This window comes from Manacus vitellinus, unplaced genomic scaffold (genome assembly GCF_001715985.3).
Source record: "Manacus vitellinus isolate BGI_N305 unplaced genomic scaffold, ASM171598v3 scaffold_37_pilon, whole genome shotgun sequence".
Classification (NCBI taxonomy): Eukaryota; Metazoa; Chordata; class Aves; order Passeriformes; family Pipridae; genus Manacus; species Manacus vitellinus.
The window spans coordinates 3,029,466-3,053,299 of NW_021940517.1; the positions used below are offsets into that span (position 1 = coordinate 3,029,466).

Sequence of the window (23,834 nt, forward strand, 5' to 3'; positions counted from 1 at the left end):
CCATAAGCAGGTAAAAAAAGCCAGACAAAGCTACAAATCATATTCCAATCCCATCATGTCGACCATTCTCCTTTAATGGCAAAAGAACTGTGTTTTCCAGCAGAAATCTTCACAGTATGCCTGTGATATGGACAAGGGCTTGTAATATTACAATAATTACAATTTTTTGTTGCTGTTTAAAAAGGTTTTCGAACTCATATGGCTTCATTTGTGATCTTGGACCTCTGAAGGATAATAGGTTGGGAGAGTATCATTGCAGACAGACAACTCCTCAGTTCCAAGCTTCAAGGGAGCCTGCATTGCGTTGGATCCACCCTTCAGTGCTGTACAGTTTCTTAGTTGCAGTTCTTTGGTGAAGCAGAATTCAATCTGGCCAATTGTCTGTGCTTCTTCACCCTAGAAACATGAGGGATAAGATCAGCTTTATGGGGAGAAGTGTAGAGAAGCTATTCACCTTAATGATGAGTTCTGGTTGAACTCTGTGAATATTGAAGGGTACAGAGCAGGACAAGAATTGAAACAAATAAAATTCTCCAGAAGTGAGAAAAGAAACTCAATTTTATAATAGCTTTTACTGAAAAGAATACAAAAGCAAGCTGTTAAAAGGAGCAGAAATGTCATTTTTGGACTAAAGAACAGGCTAGGAAGAAAAATATTGTCCATGAATAAAGCAGGCAGGCACAGTGGCCTCTCATGTGGCAAAAAGATTACATTAAAATCCCCCTAAATGCTCAGGTCTAACAAAGATTATGTGGAAAAAGACTGGTTTTGAAACAACTAAGCAGGACAAAACATATGTACAAGATAAAACTAACCGTGGTGAGGGTTTTTTTGTTGTTAGTTTGGGGTAGTGTTGTTGGCTGGGTTTGCTTGTTTTGGAGGGTTTTTGTGTGTTGGTTTTTTTTTTTTAAGAAACTCAAGAACAGCAAGGGTGCAATATGTTTCAAACATCAAAGTACCTCCATCCTGCACTTTAGGCATGGACAAGGCTGAAACTCTGAAAAGGATAATCTTTAAATAACTGGAATGTACTTTTTAATTTCTCTTACCCATTACCTTCAGCTGTTAAGCACAGGAGACCCAAGCTGTAAATTACTTTCACATAATTGGGGCAGTATCCCAACTGTACTAAAAGAAACGGCAGAACTACAGTGAACAGAGCTAGAAACTGGGCTTGGCGTTAGCTCTGTACTTCTTTAACATCAATAGGTGGGTGATATTCAACTAATATTCCTTTGTTGCTTCAAGTAACTCACTCTTGTTGGCTTTAGTAATTTGCTATTAAGCTTTAGCAGGGGGAGTGAAAAGTGCTCAGCTACAGCAACACCTCTAGCATGGTGGTTTCAGCATTCACACAAGAGATGTCTAAGTTTTTTAAGACAAAGAGACCTTTAAAACCCAGTGCTCCCACTTTCTGGGAGCAAAGGTAGTAAGTAAAGAATGGACACTTCCTGCAGTAACAATATTTCTGCATTAAGACTGTGGTAACAATAACATAAATCGAACTCAGTGGTGCCAGTATGTAAGCAATGTTTTTATAAACTCAACTCCAAGAATCAAGCAATATCTAAACTGCAAAGAGGTGCATACACAAGGAACACCTAGAACTAAATTTCACCATACTGAAGATTTTTTTTTACTCTATTTTTGCCTTTTTCCTTTTAATAAAAATGCTTTAAAAAAAATTTTTGGGTTTTTTTTCCATTTTGGAAAGTTTAGGGAGTGTTTGTTTGTTTGGGGTTTTTACCTCTTCTGGAGGAAGGCATTGGATCTTGGGCATTACACCATAAAACCTTGTAAGAGCTTCCTTTATGGCAGTCATCTGAAAAATTAAAAAGCTTATAGAGACTAATGTCACAAGCACATCTTCCAACAGCTCCCACACCTGCTAAGCTCACACAAACTTTTAGAAAAAGTACAACCTTAAAAAACAATCCAATTTTAGAAAGATCACTTGTTCTATAGAAATTAGTTGACTCCTGCCGAAAAAAGTGCATGCACATGATTTTGTTTTGTAAAAGATCACCTCTTACCTTGTAATAGGAACTGCTTGGCTTTATCCCAGCTTTCAAGAGACAACTGAAACAAAGATAAAACATTTTTCCATGTTTCCTGCAAACATACCTTCATAATCATTAGGTAAATCAGATAATCTCAAGGAGAATTTGGCATTACAGTGATGGGGAGCAAGGGCAACTTGTCTTCCATTCTTTGCCAAGCCTAGGAAAGGTTCCCCTTTTCTAAAGGGCCATTTCCCATCTAACTCAGTAGGGTCAGGAAGAACCCTCTCACCCACCTGAATCTGAGGAGCTGGGATAGCTGAGCCTTCAGGTATCACTAGGGGAAAGGGACTTGCAGAGTGCTCTGTTCAGTGCCAGGTAGGGCATGCAGTTTAATTGCCTCCTTTCCCTTGCCTTGAAACAACTCTGTGTTCCTGCCACCAGGAGGAGACAGAGGCAGACTCGTGAGGCTGCTCTGGGCACTCTCATAATTGAACACTGAGTGGGCTTGCTGGGGTGGGAGGCACAGAGCACGCTGGGAGAAGGATATGGTGGGTGAATCTGAATCAACATTAATGTCAGGGCAGAAATGATTCCTAATAAATATGTCTTTGAAAAGAAAAGTTGTTCACATAAGAGAAACGAGGTAACACTCAAGAACCTCTAGCCTGGATACCCCTTCCTTTGGATTCAGTCCTGAGAGGAGTCCACATTTCCAAGCTGACTAGACTCAGGACCCAACATGTGATGAGTCTCTGTGTCCCAGCTTCTTCTCTAAGGAGTGGCTATGGTCAGTATCTTGCAGAATTTAATTCATAAGTGCTGATAATGCTCAATCCTTCAAAGGTCAGGTTCAGCACAGGGAAGACTTTACTCAACAGATGAAAGGACAAGCTGCTTTACATAGTCATTTTACACTGGATATAAGGAGGTCAATAAAATAGACAGTGTTCTGTTAATTCTTACAGAACTCTGCATCATGTCCTCTTTTTAATAATTTGCTTTTAGGAAACAATTTTTTAAATCACTAACATTAAATTTTCTCATTTAAGTATAAATGAAATACAGTGAGAACACTGACAGTCTTCATTCTTTTCAGTAAAGATAACATTAATTATATTAATTTTTACGATGGATAATAAGCTCTGAGCAATTAATTTCGACATGCTTCAGTCTATTCTTTTGCAATGTTGCACATGCTGATGCAGAGTCAAATAAACGGTCACTGCACCATCTGTACATGTTTTAGTCACACCATCACAGCTACTTAGGCAACTGGCTTATCAGGCATTATTAATTTTAACACTACATATGACATGCTCTTAAGCATCATGTCTACAGAAACCTGTTTTTAAAACACACCTACAAAAATGGAGGCAGGAGGGAAGAAAGACTTATTTCCTTTGTGCATATGCAAACTAAACGAGACTTTGATTAGGAGATTTCTTGGACAAGACACTGACAGAACATAAACAGGATTTTTCCCTTTTGTTGGGTTGTTTTGTTGGGCTTTTTTTAAGGTATGTTTTTAGATACGAAACAATTTCCTTTCTCAGATACTGTCTACTAATACAGATAGACAATCCATGACCAAAAAATTTAAGTCAAACATTCTCTCGTCCATACCAAGCACTGATCAGGAAAGGACTCTTTCTGGCATTCACCTGCAGTCAGAATGCATACCTACAGTGCTTGGACAAGCCACAACATCCCCCATCAAGATTTTGAATCTGGAATGGCCAGTACTTTGGAACCATGAGGAGGAATCAGTCCCTAGGACAAAGCAAGAGTGTCATATTGGGGTTGTTGGAAAGGACAGCAGAGGGTTGCTTGCAGCAGCTGAACACTGCCCTTCAGAACATCCTGTCTTGCTGTCACCTCTCAGCCTTTTCCCAGGATGTTCTGCACAATTTTGCCTGCAGCTTTTCTCTGAGCAGAGCACTGTCTTAAAAACAAGTGTTTGGGCCTCAGTATGACTCAGAAGTGTGGGCAGCTTCGTCACTTAATTTAGAATTTTACAGGTACCTCAGCTTTTGGTAGAGAGATATAGCCAACACAGCTTCTCAAAAATCTACTGGCTCACACTGCCTACAATGATGCTGTGAAGACAGTGTTGGCTTACCAGACTCTGATATGACCAGAGACATGCTTCTCAGAGTACACAACCCTTCTTCTGAATGTCAATATTAAAAATAATTTACAGTAATTTTCCTTCTGCCATCAGATTTAGACTTTCATTTTAGGCTAGATTTGAAACTTTTAGAAACTGTTTGAAATAAAAGGCAGACCACCAAGTTCATTTATGTACCTGTTGAGATCAACATGCTGGTAGAGTTCCAAGGCTTTACCAAAGTATTTTTTCTGAGAATTGAGGACCTCAAGTGTGGCTGCACAAGTGCCATGTTTGTCCCACTCATGTTTCCTATAAGACAAAAGCAAAACTCAAATTTTAGAAAATATTATTTGCATACATATATGCTGTGCAAGCTATTCATTATATTTAAATCAAGTATCTGAAAGGCTACACATGTGAAGTAGACACTGCACACATATAAAAAGCAAAACCAAGAAAGATCACTCCCACCATTTCAATTATAGCAACATCCAAATATTTATGAAGTAAATATGTATCATGCTCTTATGATACAGCAATCTCCCAGTGTATGGCAAAGAGATGTTTGGAGGTCAGAATGGCAAGAATTTGCCTAGAAAACAAATATCTCTAAACGTTTTATGTTTCAGTCGAGACTGAGGTCACTTTGTTTGTTCATACTGGAGAAGGGGAGACTGAAAGGAGACCTCATCACAGTCTACAACTTTCTCTTAAGAGGAAGAGGAGGGTCAGACTCTGATCTCTCTGGTGACCAGTGATAGGACCTGAGGAAATGGCCTGAAGTGGTGTCAGTGGAAGTTTAGGTTGGATATGAGAAAAAGGTTCTTTGCTGAAACAGTTTCCCCAGGAAAGTGGTCACAGCACCAAGCCTGACATAGTTCAAGAAGCGTTTGAATGATGGTGTGACTCTTAGGGATGGTCCTATGCAGAGCTAAGGGTTGGACTTGATGACCTTTGTGGGTCCCTTCCAATTTGACATATTCTGTGATTCTGTGAGTCTTTTATGTCAAATGCACTTTCAAAGCACTAAAAGTTTTTCAGAACTCAAAGGATTAAGCCTTACTCTGGGTGGAACAGAGAAACTGCACAAGCTGCTAAAAACAAGACTTTAGTATTAACTTTTACTTTGGTCTGTGGCAGTATTTTCATAGGGCTGCTCTCAAGTCTTGCTCCTAGTCCATCATCAATTCCTCTAATAGCAAGGAACACAGTGCAAAAGAAAGAACTTCTTACAACTTTATGGCAAACAAATTCAAATAGGACAAAAAATGGGTAAAAGCTAATCATATATTTCTATCAATTCTAAAGTCTACTGAAAGACTAAACAGCATGATCTTTAATAAGATTGCCTATGGATTTCAGGTGGGAGTCTTTTTTTTTTTCAATTCTTTCTTTTCAAATTTCAAATCACTCTTCACAGTGCTACTTTATTTTGCAGTACAGCCATGTAAAAAAAGCATAGAAATAATTATGCAGATGCAGCTAATTCTGACCATTCAGCACAGGCATATCAAATTCCATCCTCACCTCTTCCTTGTAAATGCAAACTGAAGCAGTTAGGATATGAAGGAGCTACAGGTACCAGGGAATAACATAAAATAGTTTGTTTAGAAATCAGAAGAATTGATGTCTCAATGTTACTCACTGAGATGCACCTAGACCACAGTAAGACAAGCTAATTCTACTTGAGCCTCAGCTCATGGCGGGGCGGCATATGGACACAGAACACAGCTACCAGTGTTCACAAAGGCCACTATCCTTCCACAACTCTTGTGCCTGTGAGATAGGCAGTCGTACAGAGTACATATGCCTACTGTGAGTAACTTCATGGAACATTTTTCCTCCCTGTAGGACACAGGTGCTATGGCAGGTACACAGCAGTGGGGCTTACAGCACTAGATTGGGTTCCACTGTTACCATATTTTCTCTATGGTGCTGCTAAGAATAAATGTTACACTTGCATACCTCGGAGAAAAAGTCCTACAAATTAAGTCTCAGAGAGCTGCAGAAGTACAAAGGAATGAAACTGGTATAACTCAGCTGTGTGGAAAAGAAGACAAACTTCAAAGAGATTTTGTTTCCTGTTTTGTACAACAAGGACAGAGCTTCCCAAAGAACAAAGTCATGCAGATGGGACAAAGTCAGGAGCATATCAGGTGGGTCCAAGGATTAGAGAAACCATCCAGCTTGAAGACTGGCTCATTATTAGGGTAGAAACAAAGAAGGTGTGTAAAACACAGCTACAAGTGCTGCCCACAAAATCTAAAAGACTGGGGACACCCAGCTGTCCTATAGGTTAAACACAGATTCCTTCTTCTATACCATATGTATAAATATAAACCATCCTGAAAGGAATTCTCTTGCACTAGAAATTTTTATTTGGTCCAAAAAATATTAACTACCATATAAGGGATGGTTTCAGTTAATTACTTCTGAGATACAAAGCACATATTAGTCTTTGTCCTATATTAAGGTATTTTATCCTGTCCAATTCAAACTCTTGGATGACAATTTTCACAGTTTGTAAGTTAATAAGGTGAACAGACATGTGTCATTACCCTTACAGAAGTACCCACAGCCATCCTCAAATCACCCTTTTAAGCCATGGTTGCAGTTAGAGGCAAAGAGTCAGGAAGAAACATATTACACAATTACAGCAGTCATGGGAAAACCCTGATATGATACGCTAAGATATTCAATACCCTTTTGCTTGTCACTGCTCATGGCCTTTACCCAATTAAGATGACTTTAGTTTACAATAATGAAAATCATGAATAGTCAGTTTTACTTTCTGATTCTCATTTCTACTGTAGCAGGTATCATAGAATCATAGAATCAGCTGGGTTGGAAGGGACCTCCGAGATCATCAAGTCCAACCCTTGATCCACTACCACCGTGGTTACTAGGCCATGGCACTAAGTGCCACATCCAGTCTTGTCTTAAAAACCTCCACGGACGGAGAATCCACCACTTCCATGGGCAGCCCATTCCAATGCCCGATTACCCTCTCTGTAAAGAATTTCTTCCTAATATCTAACCTAAACCTCCCCTGGCAGAGCTTAAGACCATGCCCTCTTGTCTTACTGATAGTTGGCTGGGAGAAGAGACCAACCCCCACCTGGCTACAACCTCCTTTCAGGGAGTTGTAGAGAGTGATGAGGTCTCCCCTGAGCCTCCTCCAGGCTCCCTCAGCCTCTCCTCATAGGACTTGTGTTCGAGTTCCTTCACCAGCCTCGTTGCTCTTCTCTGGACCTGCTCCAGCACCTCAATATCCTTCCTGAACTGAGGGGCCCAGAACTGGACACAGTACTCCAGGGGTGGCCTCACCAGTGCTGACTACAGTATATACTACAGTTTACACTACAAAGTTGTTTTAGTTCTTTTTTTATTTTAATTTCTAAGTAAATATAGTATTTTAACTGAAGAGAGATGTACAGTGGGCCCTTACTGGCTTTCAGTTGTCTTAAAAGCTTGCATTTAGAAAATCTGCAGTTACAGCTTCCAATTGCAATGCACTTCTGATAGGGAGTGAATTACTCTGTCAATCAAAATATTAGTTACAGTGTTAGAACCCGACTTCTGTATTTCTAATTCTACTTCCAGGTATTGAAATAAGTGTTATTTGCTAGCCTTGAACTGAAAGGGAAAAAGTTTTGACTGTGCCTGTTCACAGTAGCTGCCTACCAATGTTCATCATGGCTAGGCTTCGCAAACGAAGATTTAGGAAGGCTCTATCCACATTTGTTACTAGCACGTTGGTGTCTAATGAGGCCAATACGAGATAGACATGTCCGATTGCAAAAGGCTCAACATAACTGGTCTACTCTGGCCTCAAATCGGGAGGCCTGAAGACACACCATCTATAACGCTGCTGTTCCCTTTGAGAACGCACGCAGGATCACTCTCGAGGACAAAAGACAACACAGAATGAATCATGTCTTGCAGAATATACCACCTAAGGAGTCTTTCTGCTGTGCCTACCAATGTACTTTGATAATAAAATAAGGACTGCTATGCACACAGTTTTATGAACAGATAGGTGGTCCGGGCACAGGAGGTGCTAGATTTACAACACATTTTTCTTATTCTAATTCCAGGAACAGTTTAAAGTGGCATAAATCTGTGCTACCACCCAGGAGTCATTCTCTCCCCAGCACAGTGTAAGAAGAGAGGACTGCAGGGAGGAAAAAGTGAGACCACCACTTTTGACAGCTGCAACTTTAGGTTGCCATAAGACACTTCTAGGACTAGTTTAAGACTCTGAGGACAAGTGTCTTCTGTAGAGCAAAGACAACACTAGAAGAATTGCATGTTCCCTTCAAAGCTTTTCCCTAGTGACACAGGGAAAAAGCAGTCATCCAATTAAAAGGAAAACTTACAGGCACTTCTGGTTGAGATGGTTTTAAATGCTATTACCTCTAGCTATTCGCTCTGCTTCTCATCTGATGTTACCGCTTTCACTGTAGATCTGGAAAAACAAATTGCACATCTATACCTTGGCTGGTGCAGCTCATGGCTCAGCAAATTCACTTGCATGGCTGATGATTTTAGTTTAAAACAATGCGCTCGAACCAAAGCCTGTGCCAACTAAAATACACCAATACTACTCTCTGGTCCAAGTGCCTGATTATTCAGAAGTCAAGAGAAAAACAGCAGAAAAGGAAAAGAGTACTGTTGTCAAAGGAGATCAAAATCTCCTTCTCCCTTCCCATGAGTCAAGCAGGTTATCTCTAAATAAATCCCGAGCTCTGATTTTAGGCTGCTAGGAAAGTAAGTAAAAAGAGAGAATTCTGTAGGGATGTGGCTAGGATGATTCAGTGCATTCTACTTTTCTATTTCCTCCTCTGTGAGGAAGCCTAAAAGGAAAGCTCTCTCAAGGCTAGCAACACAGTGAATCTAGCTAGGAAAAGAGACCTGGAAGCTTCTCCTGCAGCTAGCTGTGACATCCTAGAGTGTTACTGCTATTCAGATTTATTGTGTTGACAGCACCTGTTTCTCTTCCCTGGGGACGAAGGGAGGAAATATTTCCTCACTAAGTTTCATTTCTCCAAAACCTCTGCCAGAGCCCTCTCTTCAACAGCTGCATTTTACAAGAAAAAAGATTTATATACTAAATGAGACTGACAAGACACACTGCCTCCTGGACACTGTTTCTCACACACATCTCACCTGAAGAACTACTCAAATGGATTTTTTATAAAATAATATCCAAAATGTTTTGTAGGTTTGTTTTTTTTATACTCACCAGAACTGGGTGCGATTCAGAGACGAATGAAGCACATCGGGCCAATAGTGTCTCATGTCTGACATAAGATCCTAAAAAAATAATCACAATTAATAAATGCACCTACAGTGTTGAACAGCTACGTCTCACACAATCTACACACATTAATACATTTTCTATAACTGAAGCCTCATCTTTTGACATCCCCAACTGAAACATTTAGTGCAGAAAAAGGTCCTTTTCCCCAGTATTCTGAAAATGCTGTTGGGGGAAACAACAGATTGATACACCTACCTAAATATCTGAATGCACTTATACTGACACAGTGCCTCAAAGTAGAGATTTTCCTTCAACTGTCCCTGCAGAAGTTGTTCAAACATGCAGCTTTTCACATTTGTCAGCTCAAATCTCTTATCCCTGTTTACAACATGTGAGTGAAATATGGATTTTTTTAATCAGAAAAAGAACCTAAAAGGACTAATGCCCTAGGAGAAAACACACAGAACACTGTACTCTTAACTCTTTTATTTTCTGAGTTCTGGCTGCGCCATAGAAAATGTAAAGAGAGATCATCAACTGACTGTAATCTCTTTCACAGGTACTTTTTGCCACTGTAGATCCACTGTGTATGTGGATAAGAGGATATGGTTGAATGAGTCAAACCACATGTCCACAAAATCCAAGTAGGCACAGCTGCTAATAATCACAAGCACTGCAACTTCAAGTTGTACCAGAAGCACCCAATGAATTTCTGGAGTCCTTAAAAAAAAACATACCTCTCAGCAAACATTAAGAGTGAAATGTTATAAGCTACAGATTTTGCATGTAGGATGTGCAAAAGTAATTGCAGTCAGCTCTGCTTGGTATGTCTTTTTGTTTTAAATACATACCTTAATCTCAGTGACATTGAAATGCCATGTCCTATTACAGTCTTCACCTTTGTCAGGCCTGGGGAAGCAAAAAATAAAAAAGTGGAAAAAGGTGTCTCCTTACTCACTAAATGTAACTAATAGGATTCTATTTTGTATCATTGGCGGGAATTTTAAATATGCAGGATTACAGCTGGAGAATTTACTTAAAAATGCAAGTAACCCATCAGAATCTATATTCAGGATGTTAATTACGACCAAAAGATTTCTCATGATGAAGTTCTTTCTTTGGCCTTCCAGTCCCTCTCATTCCGTGTAAAAGTCAAATTGGTGTGTCAATGATATGGAGGGACCTTGCACATGACATCACTGGTGGCACAAACAGCACTGACCTCCTCAACTGCTGCACCAGCTGATGCTTCTGCAGTATCACTAAGACTCCCACAGGGAATCTAGTCATAAATGCTGTTCACTTTTCCAGGAGGCATAGCTTAACAAACTTCTGTGCTGCTTTTTTACGTGTATTTGTCAGGAAAACTTTTGAATTGCTGCCATTGGCACCAATTTCAGTGAGTTGATTCCTTTAAAACAAATTGTTTTTTCCTATACTTTTGCAATACTTGTACTGAGTTAAGACAATTAAAGCCACAAGCAGTCATGAGATATTTACAAATTCTGTGTACTCAGAAAAAAAAAAAAAGGGTAAACTATACTTCCCTTTCTGGTTGAGAATACTACCAATCTTATAAGGAGATGTATAAATAAAATACTCGTGGCAAGAGGATTTCAGAAGCTCAGCAAGTCATGAGATACAGAAGTGTATTTCAGTTTTACGTCAAACCACAGGGTTTTGATTTTGTTTCAAGGAATCATAAGAACAGATAGATTAAGACAAAAACAAACAAACAAAACCAAACCAAAACCCCAAGCCACCAAACATCCTGGTACAAGATTTGATTTTTCTTTTCCCAGCTGAAATAAAAACACCCTATGATCATACCACAGTCCATGGATTGTCCAGTACTTTGGAGGGTCTTGACAATCATTAGCAGTCATCTGCAGAAAACAAAAATACAGAATATTTGTTGTACATGTCCACTGGTTTAGAGGGAAAAAACCAAAACCTCATTCACTGATGGTCCAAGGTTCTAGTGAGACATGAGAACTCTTACTATACAACTTTTACATACAAGAAACTGGTGCACCCCAGTTACTTGAAGCTGTCATAGATTATGCCACTTAGCAGAGACAAACTGGCATGAAAATTTTGAAGAAGATCAAGTGAATACCAGGAGATATCCTGAACACACAGTATAAAAAGAAGACAAAGGACAGTTGTGAGGTAATAAAGAATAGGTTGATCCATGCTAAATTAATGGAGCTTTATCAGCATTTATCATATTCCAGGTGGCAGCTCCCTGTATTTTTCTTATCACCAGATCTTTTCAAGAAGTGCAGAGCCATTAAAATAAAAACTACCAAAATAAAATACATTAGACAAGCACAAAACCTTCTTTAAGCATTCAGGATTAGTTTTATTTTTATATTAAGAGGAAAAAATACAACAAATAGATTAAATAGGTTGTTTATTCCTAGTAAAATGGCAAGAATTTATTTTTTAAATATTTTGACTTCAGGGACAAGAGAATAGAGAGAAGAGGAAAGACTATATTCAGTCCTATAAAAACAAACAAAAAGCCCCCAATCAAAACTATTGATAATATATGAGAAATAGCCTACACATTATTATATGAGAAATAGCCTATACATTATATTGTTTAGAGCAGAGACATATTCCTGAACAAAACAAAACAAAAAAATTTAACTTCAAACATCATAAAATACCATTACTGTATTTTCCCTGATTATTCTGCTTAGTAATTATGGCTCTTTTTGGTAAACATTTTCTGCCATTAACTAACAACCTCCTCAGAGTTTCTTTCCCCATAATAACAGGTTTCCTTTTTGGTTCTGCATCCTGTCTTAATTATGCCACAATGCCTTTTATGAGATGCCAGAGAAAGAGTAAAGTGCAGTGAAGAGCAAAGACAGGCCTGTAATCTCACTAATTGCCTTCCACATGCCAGAGGCCAGTGGCAGCAAATATGCAAGCTCTGCAAGACTGTCTTGTTCTGTGTCCATTTCTTTCCTCTCCTCTCTTGCCACCAACAACAGAAGCAATTAAACCCAGCAAGAGCTTTTTTTCCTGAAAGAAGTATTTTGAACAAACACATACTGCAAACTCCTAAACAATATTGCTCCTGTCATGACACAAGCTTTGTGGAGCTGAAAGAGTTTGGCTATCTAGCCCAAAATACAGCACATTAATAGCCAGTGTCCTGCTCAGCTGAGGATGGCAACAAGAACAGTTCAATTGTACTCCTTATCCAATCTTTAACTGCCTTTCTCAGGTCTTTCATGCTAATGGAAAACTCAGAGTATTTTAATTCTGGAATTAGTTCTCCCCTATTCAGGCACTCATTAGCAGTTTCTCCAACACATTTCATCAGGCTCTTGGTGTTACCCTGTGTGTTGGCAGAACTGAGCGGTCAATGCAACCTAAAACACATCAGTTCATGCCTCACGTGCTTTGGCCAGCTTCATTCATCCTGCTTGATAATTGGCCAGCTTCATTCATCCTGCTTGATAATTGAACACATCAGTTCAATGCAACCTAAAACACATCACATGCTTTGGCCAGTTTCATTCATCCTTCTTGATAATTCTAGCCTTAGTATTTTTCCAATGTTAATTTTAAATCAAGATCATAAATCAAGCAAATGCTAGTCTGAAAAGCTAGCTACCACTGCCTGCTTCTGCAAAAACACTTCTTGACAGCCTTCCTGTTTATCATGGACTGATTGCTGGAGGATTAATTCAAACTCAGGCAACCGTTGACTTGAAACAAGGGCACAAATATGTATTTTCACAGAGATATTGGACCCCAGAAAGCCTTATATATCTAGATTAATTTGAAAAAGGAACATTGTTTTCTCCTGTTTTAAAATAGTATGATAACCAAAAAAATGCAAATTAACTATACATGATCTATAAAACTGAGAAAAGTGCCAGTAAGACTTTAAAGCACCCACCGTGCTGAGAGGGAATGTTGCAGCAGAGAGCTTAGCCTATTTGTATCAGCAAGACATTGCACAAACAGCATGTGCCACAAGCGTGGAAGCTTTTTTCACCTCTGGAATGCCAAAAAAGTGAAAACCCATCAAACTGTCACAGAAGTGTTACCTGTTGAGCTGCCCCAGTTACAAGTTCCTTGGTACAGAACCTTGTACAGACAACAGAGTAGTGCTACTGGATCACGTGGATACACCAAGTTTAAATAAAAAGTAAGCTTCTGGGAAGTGAAACATTTAATCCTGCTCTCCCTTCCAACCACCCTGCTTAACTAAGCCATCTGTTTAATGAAGATAAATTTTAAGTGTTGTTTTGTAATGATACATCACAACTGCTATGAAAAATCCTTGCTTTTGAAACTGTGGAGAGAGCTTACCTCTTCAATTCCTCTCCCCCAAAGAGCGTGTAATTATTCCCCTTCCCCCTTCTCCCCACCCCCAGGAGTAAAACAAACCAACAAATGAACCTAGGGTTGCTGAAAAAGTTTAGGAGGAGGGAAATAAAACAAATTTACTTCGTGTTGAACACATTTCTAGCACAAGTTGATAAGTTAAAACCTTTCATGTGTTCATCCTCTCAAGTACACAGTATGTAGGAAAGAGTCTATAGTCAGATTCCTTTATACAGGAAGAATAAACTAATAAGTACTTTCAGAAAGGAGTGCCTAAAAAGTTTTTTACATAAATGATATGAGTTTTGTAGTTTGCTTCACACAGCTATTTTTCCTTTCAACTTCATGTCAACAGTTTTAATATGAAGAATGACAGTAAAAATATTTACTCCCTGAAACAAAACAGTTATCATATATAAATACACCAAATATGCAGAAGGATCTACATTCCTAAAAAAAAAAAAAGGCCCACAGCTGGATTTAGGAACTGCTTTTATGTAACAAAAAAAGTTGTTATGGGACTACAGTTGAGATTCTGTTTCTTCATAAGACTCAGTGACGTGAAACTGGGAAAGAACCTCACAATTATTTTAATTTCACTTTTTCTTCACTTCTTTGAATTGCTCTGTTTACCTCTTACTACAGAAGATCATAAGGAATCAACCAAGTGGAAGAATGCCGACACTTTCTGATGCTCAATATCTTTAATTATTCATTATAAATTCACTGGAAGGCTATAAACGTTATTTGTCAATTTACCAATAGGACCACACAGGAATTAAGAAGAGTAGCCAGCATAAATATATAGTGGGAAAACTGGTTGGTAGAGGTTTGATTCGTTGGTTGGCTTGTGTCTTAATTTGATTTTTTTTTTAATTGTTCACATCTCATTCATGTAAGCTAGGGTTTGCACTGCTACTGACTGAACACCCACTTGTGCCAGGCACTATAAACTCTAGAACACATCTCTGCTTGAAGTCAGTAAAAATGATGTTTAATCAATGGAAAATAAGACACATATTGCATCAAATCGGTCCTTATTTCCCCTCAAAAACAGGTAAGCAAAAAATAAAAAGAACACTAGTCTTGGTCCTTGGCCTCAATCAATCATGCACATCTGAGTTTTGTTGCTGATACTTGCCCTCCACATTTAAGTAATGTAAAGTACATCTACTTCTCCTCAGATATTTGGCAGCTTGTGACTTTTGCTGCTACTGCTGTCATACGTATTTCCAGAAATAGGTATGAGAAATAAAAAAGTACAAAAAGTACCACAAAAAAATAAGACTCTAATATAGTAATAAGCTGAAGACACCTTTTTGGCTCCAGAGACATTTGTCTGAAACTGAAGCACCTCCATTATCCACAAAGTTCATTATCGTTATGTCATTTACTGTGATCAGTAAATCTGATCATGTCTTTCATTTAGAAGTATTGCATATTTTTAACTCTGCTGTGTGAGAAGAGGCCTCTGAGTATTTCCAGCACAGGAAAAGTGTTCTACTTACCAGATAGTAATAGGCATTTAATAGCAGAAGGGACACAAGTAGTAGACCTCTTAAGCAGTGCTTTTGACAGACATATTTTGGAGGGTTGAGTTCATTTTTGCTTCCCACCCCTCAAATACAGAAAAACTCAGAGACACCTGCCACAACAGCTTTATAGTTCTCTTTTTCCTGACCGAATCAGTATTTGATGAAATCACTGACATACTGGAGCCCGCACTACAAAGGTAAAAAACTTATTGTGCAGCAGACAGTTCATGTACTGGTCTGTTGTCTTCAGTCAAACAAGTCAGGCAAGTCTTCTTATGGTCTGGTGAAAATCTGGGATTAACTTTACGACTAACAAATTATTTAACAAGCTTAGCGTGCAGTATGTCCTACACTCACTACTGTATCTGTAATGCACCACAACCTTGTCCTGTTTAGAGTTGCTCTGGAGTGCAGGGGAAGTAGTAAGAGTTGCATCAAGATCAGCCAAAGCCTTTATAAAGATATAAGGGCAAAAACAAGATTAAATGCTTAATGGGCTTTATTCATTCTATTTTCACACATTTATTGTCCAAGGCTACCTTTGTTAGGATAAAAGAGAAAAAACTACAAAAAATCTCACCTTACATACAGTCACTGGCCAATGATGAGCAAGATAAAGTTTTTTCCAGGTATGAGGGTGGTTGTCACTGGAGAAAGACAAATTTATTCTTCCTCAAGCATTTTAAAAAGAACTTAAAACTAACAAAGCACAGAGAAACATTGTAACTAGAAACCTGCTAATACCCCCCCATTGTTAAACAAATTCTCCTTCTGGCACTCTATGTCCATATGTTTTCCATTTCCTAAATATAGAAGAAATACATTGTTCTGTTTTATATTTAGGAGAGCACTTACTGGCACACTTTTACAACAATAATTAATACTTTCTAAAAAAGGTGTCTTTTTTAAGGATGTTAAGAATCTTCTAGTTCTTCTTGATAAGCATATTATCTGGGGGAAAAAGTGTACAGCCTTCTTGGAACTGTAACTACTCTTCTAGAAAAGAAAGATTACAACCAACCACAAATAATGCAGTTGACACTACAGGAGATGCAACTGGGTCTTGCACCTCCCAACTTTTAGATTAAAAAAATCCAAAAAAACCCAGAATAAAAGGCAAAGTACAAACCATAAACCTCAAAAATGTTGACTTTCTCAGTTTATAGATACTTAATTCAAACAGTACCTTTTTTAAATGCTTACTAAAAATTAAGTAATTTTTCAACATTTAACAAATGATCAAACTATGACAAAGTCTTAAGGTTAGGTTGCCTGAGGAAGAACCAAAGGATTATTGTGTATTTTACAAGAGCATATCTGTTTCAAAACCTCTTAGAATAAGAGATCTGTAACTCACAGAGGCACCAGTACTATCTTATTCCTATGCAGAGGTAAAAAAAAAACCCTTCAAAAATTTGTTCGAAGAGTGTTGGAAGCCTTTATCATGACACTTCTACAGAGGTATTTTCCAACAGTTTGGAGCAGACTTATTCTGGTTAAACTAGAAGTAAATAAAAAGCCTGTTGCATCAGACACTAGATTTAGCTATTAAGCAACCACACAAAGTGATTAAACATCAAATGAGAAAAAAATCAACAGAACTGTAAATTGTTCAAACTGACAGCATTATGTGCAGAACTGTCAAAATAAATTGTTATTCTCTGGAAGCTAATAGTCACATGTCTGTCATCAGTTCTTGCCAGAGGTTATATTACAAAAAAAAATAAAAAATGGGGAGGTTACTTCTTAACCTGAAAAAGTAGGGAGCATCCTGTATTCCATCACTTCTCAATTTTTTTCGTCTGTTTTTTCTACTTTGCAATGGACACATTTTCTCTTAAGCATTCACATGTATTTATGTTTTTTAATTTAGGAGAATAGCTCTGACCAGGCAGAGCCACAATGAAAACTATTAACAATTCTCTCTGGGTCTTTACTCTTGCTGTGCAAACTCAAATAGAAGAATTCCTCTATATTGCAGAGCAGTTTGCTTCCTTGCTCAAAAAAAATCCTTCCTTAGGAAAGATCTTTCATCTGTCCTTGAAATAGCAGCTGAACTTCTGCAATGTTACTCATGCCAAAACAAGTTCTCCTAGAACACACATTTTGGCTAAGGATAGGTCAGAAAACTGTACTTACTAAACAAAGCAAGTTTTGGAAACTTAAGCTCAGAACTGGAATGCAAGGAAAGCCATTTTCAATACCTATCCAGCTTCAGAGGTATTTCCCTTTCTTTTGACCCGAGTTATCCAGTGCAGCTCAGGAACGTGCTTCTAGAACTACTCCTGTCGCCAAGATGCCAAGGCACAGCCTAAGCCCTGGCAATTCAGGAAACAGCAGCACAGTGTCTAAGCTACCTATCAGGGGCATTGCAGCTATTACATGAAGTTTAGCACTGATCTAGTCACCCTTAACCATTCTTTTGCCAAAGCTTTGAAAAGAAGGCGAAAAGTTTATTTCCTCATATAATGCAATAGGAATTTGAGCTTTTACCATAGAAGGCTATGATTTGGGGTGTGGTCCACTGGTATTAAAACTCAGATTTTGCTAAGTGCAGCAACCACCAAAAGGCTGTGCAGCATTGATCCAGCCCCAGTTGGGATGCCATATGAAAAGGAATTTTAAATTACCGGAACAGAGAAATGAGCAAGGAAGAAAAAAAGATATATAATGAAACAGTTCATGCCATAGGGATGATCACAGTTTTTTTGTTATAGGTTTCAAAATTATTTCCGATTTTTGCCATTACTACACCACAAGTCTAAATGACTTGTTTAAAACAAGATTGCACAAGTTTTAAGTGCAACAAATGTAATTTAAGTTTCCCTCTTTTTTCGTGCTGGCACATTAATAAATGTAAAGGTTTTCTTAGGCATGATCCCTGCTCCTCCAGTTAATGCAGGCGCCTCATTTTAACAGCCACTTAGCAGAAGAATAACGCATCAAAAATAGCACATAATAAGAAAGTTTACCTCATTAGAAGTTAAACCATTCTGATCTGCACTTAAGAATGAGCTGTCAGACACTTCTTTTTAAAGCATAACTTACCTTTGAGTGAATTTATCTGAAGTACACCAACAACATAGTGCCATAGAAAACCAACCCAGAATCCAACAGTGCAGCTTTGCAGGTTTCATTTTGTTAATCAGAGAGCTGTAAAAAGGTGTTAAAAGAAGAAATCTGTTACTTATCCAATGCACTTACAAGTCAAAATGCAGAAAAACACTACTATCTCAGAAACACCAGGCAACAGGGTAACTCTAGGCTAGATTTACAACCATGGGTAAAATGAGGATCTCACAGATTCACACAGAATCACAGAATATGCCAAGTTGGAAGGAACCCACAAGGATCATCAAGTCCAACTCCTAGCCCTGTACAGGATCACCAAGTCACACCATGTACCTGAGGGTATCTCTTTGAAGGTTGTGCCTGATTCCCCAGCTTGTATGCTAATTTTCATAAACTAATGGCATCAAGGTTGAGATCATAATTTCTTTTTTTTCCCTTTACTTGCACACAGTGCCAATAGAGCCACCTTCCAATAAATAGAAATACGTAAATCTTTTACACAACTGCATTTTAATTTAAGACTCTACTTGTGGTCAGCTTAAATGCCTGAAGTGATTCATTAAAGAAATTTTGAACTTAATATTGAATATTCATGTTGGATTGAAAAAGGCTGATCTTAGAAACATACAGGAACCCAAAGATGATGTCCAAATTCTCTCCAAATGCCAGCTGACTACTAAACTGGTATTAAAAAAAATTTCTGCTAAAACTAGATTAGTTTCTGTTCTTATTATAAATCTGATGTAGCCTCTATGAAACCATGCACAGTTTGCCTACTAATGGACCTTAAAAATCAGGGGATAAAAAAAAAATCAACTTAATCTTCACCAGTAGAAGGACTTTCACTTGGCACAGGTCAAAAAACCCCAACCATCTCCTGTATCTGCCAGATATTTCACAGCATTTCCAATGCTACCTCCTAGAAACAGATGTGCATGTGTGTATTTACATGCAGTTATTAAAGCCTCACCAAACCTACTTTTCAACCTTCTCAGAACAAGAACCTTAAAATAAAGCACTACAAGACACTGCATGTAATCTAGGTGACCCTTCTAAGACCACTCACTACACAAGTCATATTCTTTTTTCTATGAAGGTTTTTTTAATTCATCCATGTAATAGTCAAATAAAGCCTGTTTTGACACCAGTAAAGACATTGCTGATTCAGCCATTAAAGCTAACTTAAGAAAACTCAGTGTAATTTGGATCCACAGCTCATTATAAACAAGAGTCCATTTTCTCACTGTTATTGCATGGCTCTGGACCCAGCTTGCAGGCCCCTCACAAGCCCCACTCTGCAGTTCCTCAAAAGTCATGGCTGAGCTGAAATCAGTGAGGCAGCCTCCCAGCTTGCAAAATGTGTGGAGATTTCAAAACTCCGTGAAGGGTTTGGGCAACAAGGAATAATGACTAACCAGCTAAATTTATCAGCAGGTTTTGCTAAATTGTGAAGAAACTAACACTTTTTAAGACATTCTTCTATTTCATATATTAATGCCTCTCTAATTTGTAATGAATACATTATCTAGGTACTTAGCCTAATAGAAGATATTAGAAGATAAATATTAGTTGCCAACTTTTAATCTTCTGATCATTTGGAGTGTGCTACTTGTAGAGCAAAGCAATCAATAATGTAGAACTGATCTTTATCAAAAGCTCACTGAAGCAAGACATATATGTTGTATTAAAGAGATTCCTATACTCACACAGTGTATAAAAAAAAGTCACAAATAAGTAATTAACTGCTGTGTATCCAATTTCCCCAAGAGTTCTGCATTTTAAGTGATCTCCACTCACATCACTTGAACCGCAGGAATTAATGACATGAGATTCTTCCTTATAGACCTGTTAAATGATTTCATCTATTATTTTTGACTGAAAACCAACCAAGCAAGACTACGTTTCTGCATGATAAATTATGTACCCAAGATAAAACACTGAGAGATGTAAGGAGTGTAAGATTCTGTGAGATTCATGTAAGACTCTGCCCTACCTATAAAAAGCAGAAAGTACCACTTAACAGACAGTAATGCCACACATCACCAAAAAAGGCTGCATTGTACATAGGCGTGGAAACACCTTAAGGAAATAATTATGAAAGCAAAATAAACCAGCAAGCATTATGCCATTTCTTTTGCAAACTGGTATGAGTTAAGCTGGCAGACAGGCAGAAACTTTTTTTCCAGTGACTAAGCTGAAAAAAGTATCAAGCCAACTACCCTTCTTTCTCATAGGACTCTTACATTCGATCAAAAAACGACCTGGAACAAAGGGGGCTTCAAAAAATGCTGCTATCAGAACAATGGAATGTGCTGATTTATTCTGCATATTGCTCTGTACCCTGCAGCCAGAACATAGGGACTACAGAGACAGTGAGCAAAGCTGAAAGCCCCAATCTCTAACTTTTACCTTTTTCTCCACTGATAAGCAATAAACTCTAACCTTTTAGCTCAGAAGACAATACTGCAGCTACCACAACTATCATGACAAACTGAATGATTTACTCAAGCTGACCTTTTACTGGACTGTGACACTGATGGTGAAAGGTGAAAAGTGCATCAATCTCACCAGAAAAGCACATTTGAGGAAATACACATCCAAATTAAAACTATCTTAACAGCTAAGCTGTATGAAGCACATCTGTTTTTAATAAAAATTGCTTCTGTTTGCTAAAAATTGCACTAGGTTACTAATTGCACAAATACAAGAAAGAATCGATTTAACAACTCTAACACCAATTCCTCTCTAATAAGAAACTGGGATTTCATATATGAAAGTTAAAAAAAATTCATGATGTTCCAAAAGACTTCATAATGAAGAAAACCTAAAACTTCAAAATGAAACCTGTACACATACAAAAAATTATTATTTGGAACTAGGTTACTAAATCATGTTCATTATGGATAAAATTCCAAAGAGTAAGAATAGCTATGGGATGACACTTGGTTCACTATACCTGGAATAGGAATGCACAGAACGTCTGTGTGCCTCTTAGCTAATCAGTCAGGATAAGGTCACTTTCAGCTATGTGAGCATTGTTCCATGCTGTTATCAAAGTTATCTCCCCAGACTTATTGAAGACTAGAGTGAACTAGAGGAAATCTTTCTTTAACACATTCACCACAGTTTGAATTCTAATATACCATATTGAGGGGACTACTGACATAGCACATGCTTCTTTGGGACACTAGCGATTAGTCACCTATATTCTGCTCCCGTATTTTCTTTTTTTGCTTTTAGCAACTATTTTGACTAATAAACCCCAGATTTATACAACATTTCCAGCTCTACACTTTAATTCAGCACACAGAACCAGAATAGAGAAGAGATTGCAGAAGAGCACTCAAGCATCAGCAGAGGACTCCCATGGCTATCAGATAGCACAGACGCTGCTAAATGTTGACAACAATGTCCACGATAAGACCTAGGACAGCTAACCTAGAATCTAAAGGCCCAAAAACGAACACCCAAGGTTTTGGTCGCATCCCAAACAAGGCAACCCGCACTGCCTCTGCCACAACGAGTCAGACAAGCCGAGTAACAACACCGTATACCAGAAGCATTAATTTAATTTATAACAATGCTCTTAGCTCCAGCAAGTTTTACTTCCACAGTCGACTCCGAGCTAACCATTCATCCCAAGCACGAGTGATAGCCTCAGTAACTACAAAAAGCACTTTAAAGAAGCAATACTCACGTCCACTGCCACAGCAAGCTTTTTAGCATTACTTCCTCGCTACTGTTCTTGCAAAGTACAGTTCAAGGCACAACTCGAGCCGCAGAGGTTTCAGTGGCTGGCTTCCTGGGGAAGTCCCGAGGGCGGCGCCACCTCGCCTGCCTCGCACACTGACACACTGCTCTGCTCTGATACGAGAAGTAACTTCCCGAGACCATAAGCGCTTGCTGTAGGTCATTACAGAGGCGTTTTCCCAAATTGTAAGAAATGCAAATCACCCGAGCACCGGAAGCGGGATGCCCGCAAACGACGGGTGCGTGCCAAAGCTAATGCCAAGTGTAAAAAGAACTATTAACAGTCTTCCCAGCTCTGAGAAATGCTACCACGCCTTTGGCTGACTTCCGATGTGCTACACAGGGAATTTAAGGCATAGAAAACTAAACCTAACATGATTTGAGCCCGTTCCAGGCCTGCAACTCCCACCTAACCTGGCGCAAGTAAGAATCTCACTGGCTTCCACAGACACACCTCGGACGGGCCGAACACAACCTGCTCCTGCCCGGCTGCCGCCACGGCCACGCAACCCCACGGCGGGCAGGGGACTCTCAAATCCGACCTTCGCTGCCTCGCGTTCAGACCTCACCACACCTCAGCCCCCGCTGCGTGTCCCTGCCCGGAGCCCCCCACCCGCGTTACCTTCCGCCCGCCGCTCCTGCCCTGCCCGGCCCGCCTGGGCCGCCCGGGCCGCTCTGCCGGGGCCGCGCACAGCCCCGCCCCCGAGGCGGGCGGGAGGGCGAGGGAGCGGGCACCGCCCTCCGCCACAGCGGCGGCTCCCTGCGGGCCTGGCGGGGATTGCCGGCTGCTCCAGACCCCCAGCCTGAGCGCTCGGGGGGCGGTGGCATTCCCGCGGCATCCTCGTGGCCAGCCGGGCGCCCCGGCGAGCGGGTCCATGTGAGAGCGGGCAAGTCAGGAGCGTCGGGGGGCTGCGGAAAGACAGAATCGGTGTGCGTGGTTTTGCTGTTTTGGTTGGTTCTTCTTTAGCATATTCTAGGCTTTAGTTGTAATTGGTTTCCTACCGAGAATTTGTGCGGCGCAGAGGTCTTCGAGAGTGCAACGAGGACTCTATTGACTAATGCAAGCCCAGTAAGGGGAACAGAGAAATGCTGACACGGGCGTCTGTGGCGCGCTTCTCCAAAATAGTGAGGGAAGTTTGAAAAGCTAACACTCGTGTTTGAAAACAGTAGCAAGTTTCTAAGGAAGGAGCCCCAAGGGATGAGTCACAAATGTTCCAGGCAGGACTTGGTTTACTGTTTTCTCAGCGCTATGGTAAACTATGAAACATATTCTGGTCTCTCTTTCTCTGCCAATGTGTGAATCATAAATAAAAAGCGTGATTGTTAATCAACTTGTATAGTTTTGGACTAAGGGGGATATGTCACAGCCATCCTCTATTAAAGCACTTGAGAAATATGTGGGCAGATCTGCTTCCACAAGCAAAACAACATTTGTTTTAAACAGATTAATTACAGTCTTTGTAATAAAATCTTTGTTCAAAGTCTCAGGTTGATTCACTGGTAAAATTTTTAAATTATGTTTACACATTTACACCGTAAGAAGAAGGATGAGGCAAAAATAATCTCTTTGCCCACCTTTCTGTGCAAACATGAAAATGTTTTGCTGGATGGAATGAGTGATCCATCTGCTGTTGTCTCTGACAGTGTCTAATAGGTATCAAAAGTTTCAGAAATTTTGTTGAAGAGTTAAAAATAGTGAAGCTTTCCAGATCCTTGTATGCAGCACTGCTCTTCCTGCTGCTGAGGAC

General features: G+C 39.3%; 1 protein-coding gene across 2 annotated transcripts; it reads right to left on the minus strand.

Annotated features, from left to right (window-relative positions):
• Window positions 1-37: 37 nt before the first annotated feature.
• On the minus strand, window positions 38-22,752 carry RNASET2 (ribonuclease T2). Of its 2 annotated transcripts, none has more exons than XM_018077454.2 (10): window positions 22,709-22,752; window positions 18,313-18,417; window positions 15,845-15,911; window positions 11,207-11,262; window positions 10,228-10,285; window positions 9,359-9,429; window positions 4,309-4,422; window positions 2,034-2,079; window positions 1,748-1,822; window positions 38-396 (listed from the first exon to the last, which is right to left on the minus strand). In XM_018077454.2, exons 2-10 carry the CDS (start codon window positions 18,399-18,401, stop codon window positions 205-207), a joined length of 768 nt encoding a protein of 255 aa, XP_017932943.1. In that variant the 5' UTR covers window positions 18,402-18,417; window positions 22,709-22,752; the 3' UTR covers window positions 38-204. The 2 variants fall into 2 exon arrangements, with proteins under 2 accessions (XP_017932943.1, XP_017932942.1); XM_018077453.3 differs by lacking the exon at window positions 22,709-22,752 and adding an exon at window positions 22,034-22,128.
• Window positions 22,753-23,834: the final 1,082 nt, after the last annotated feature.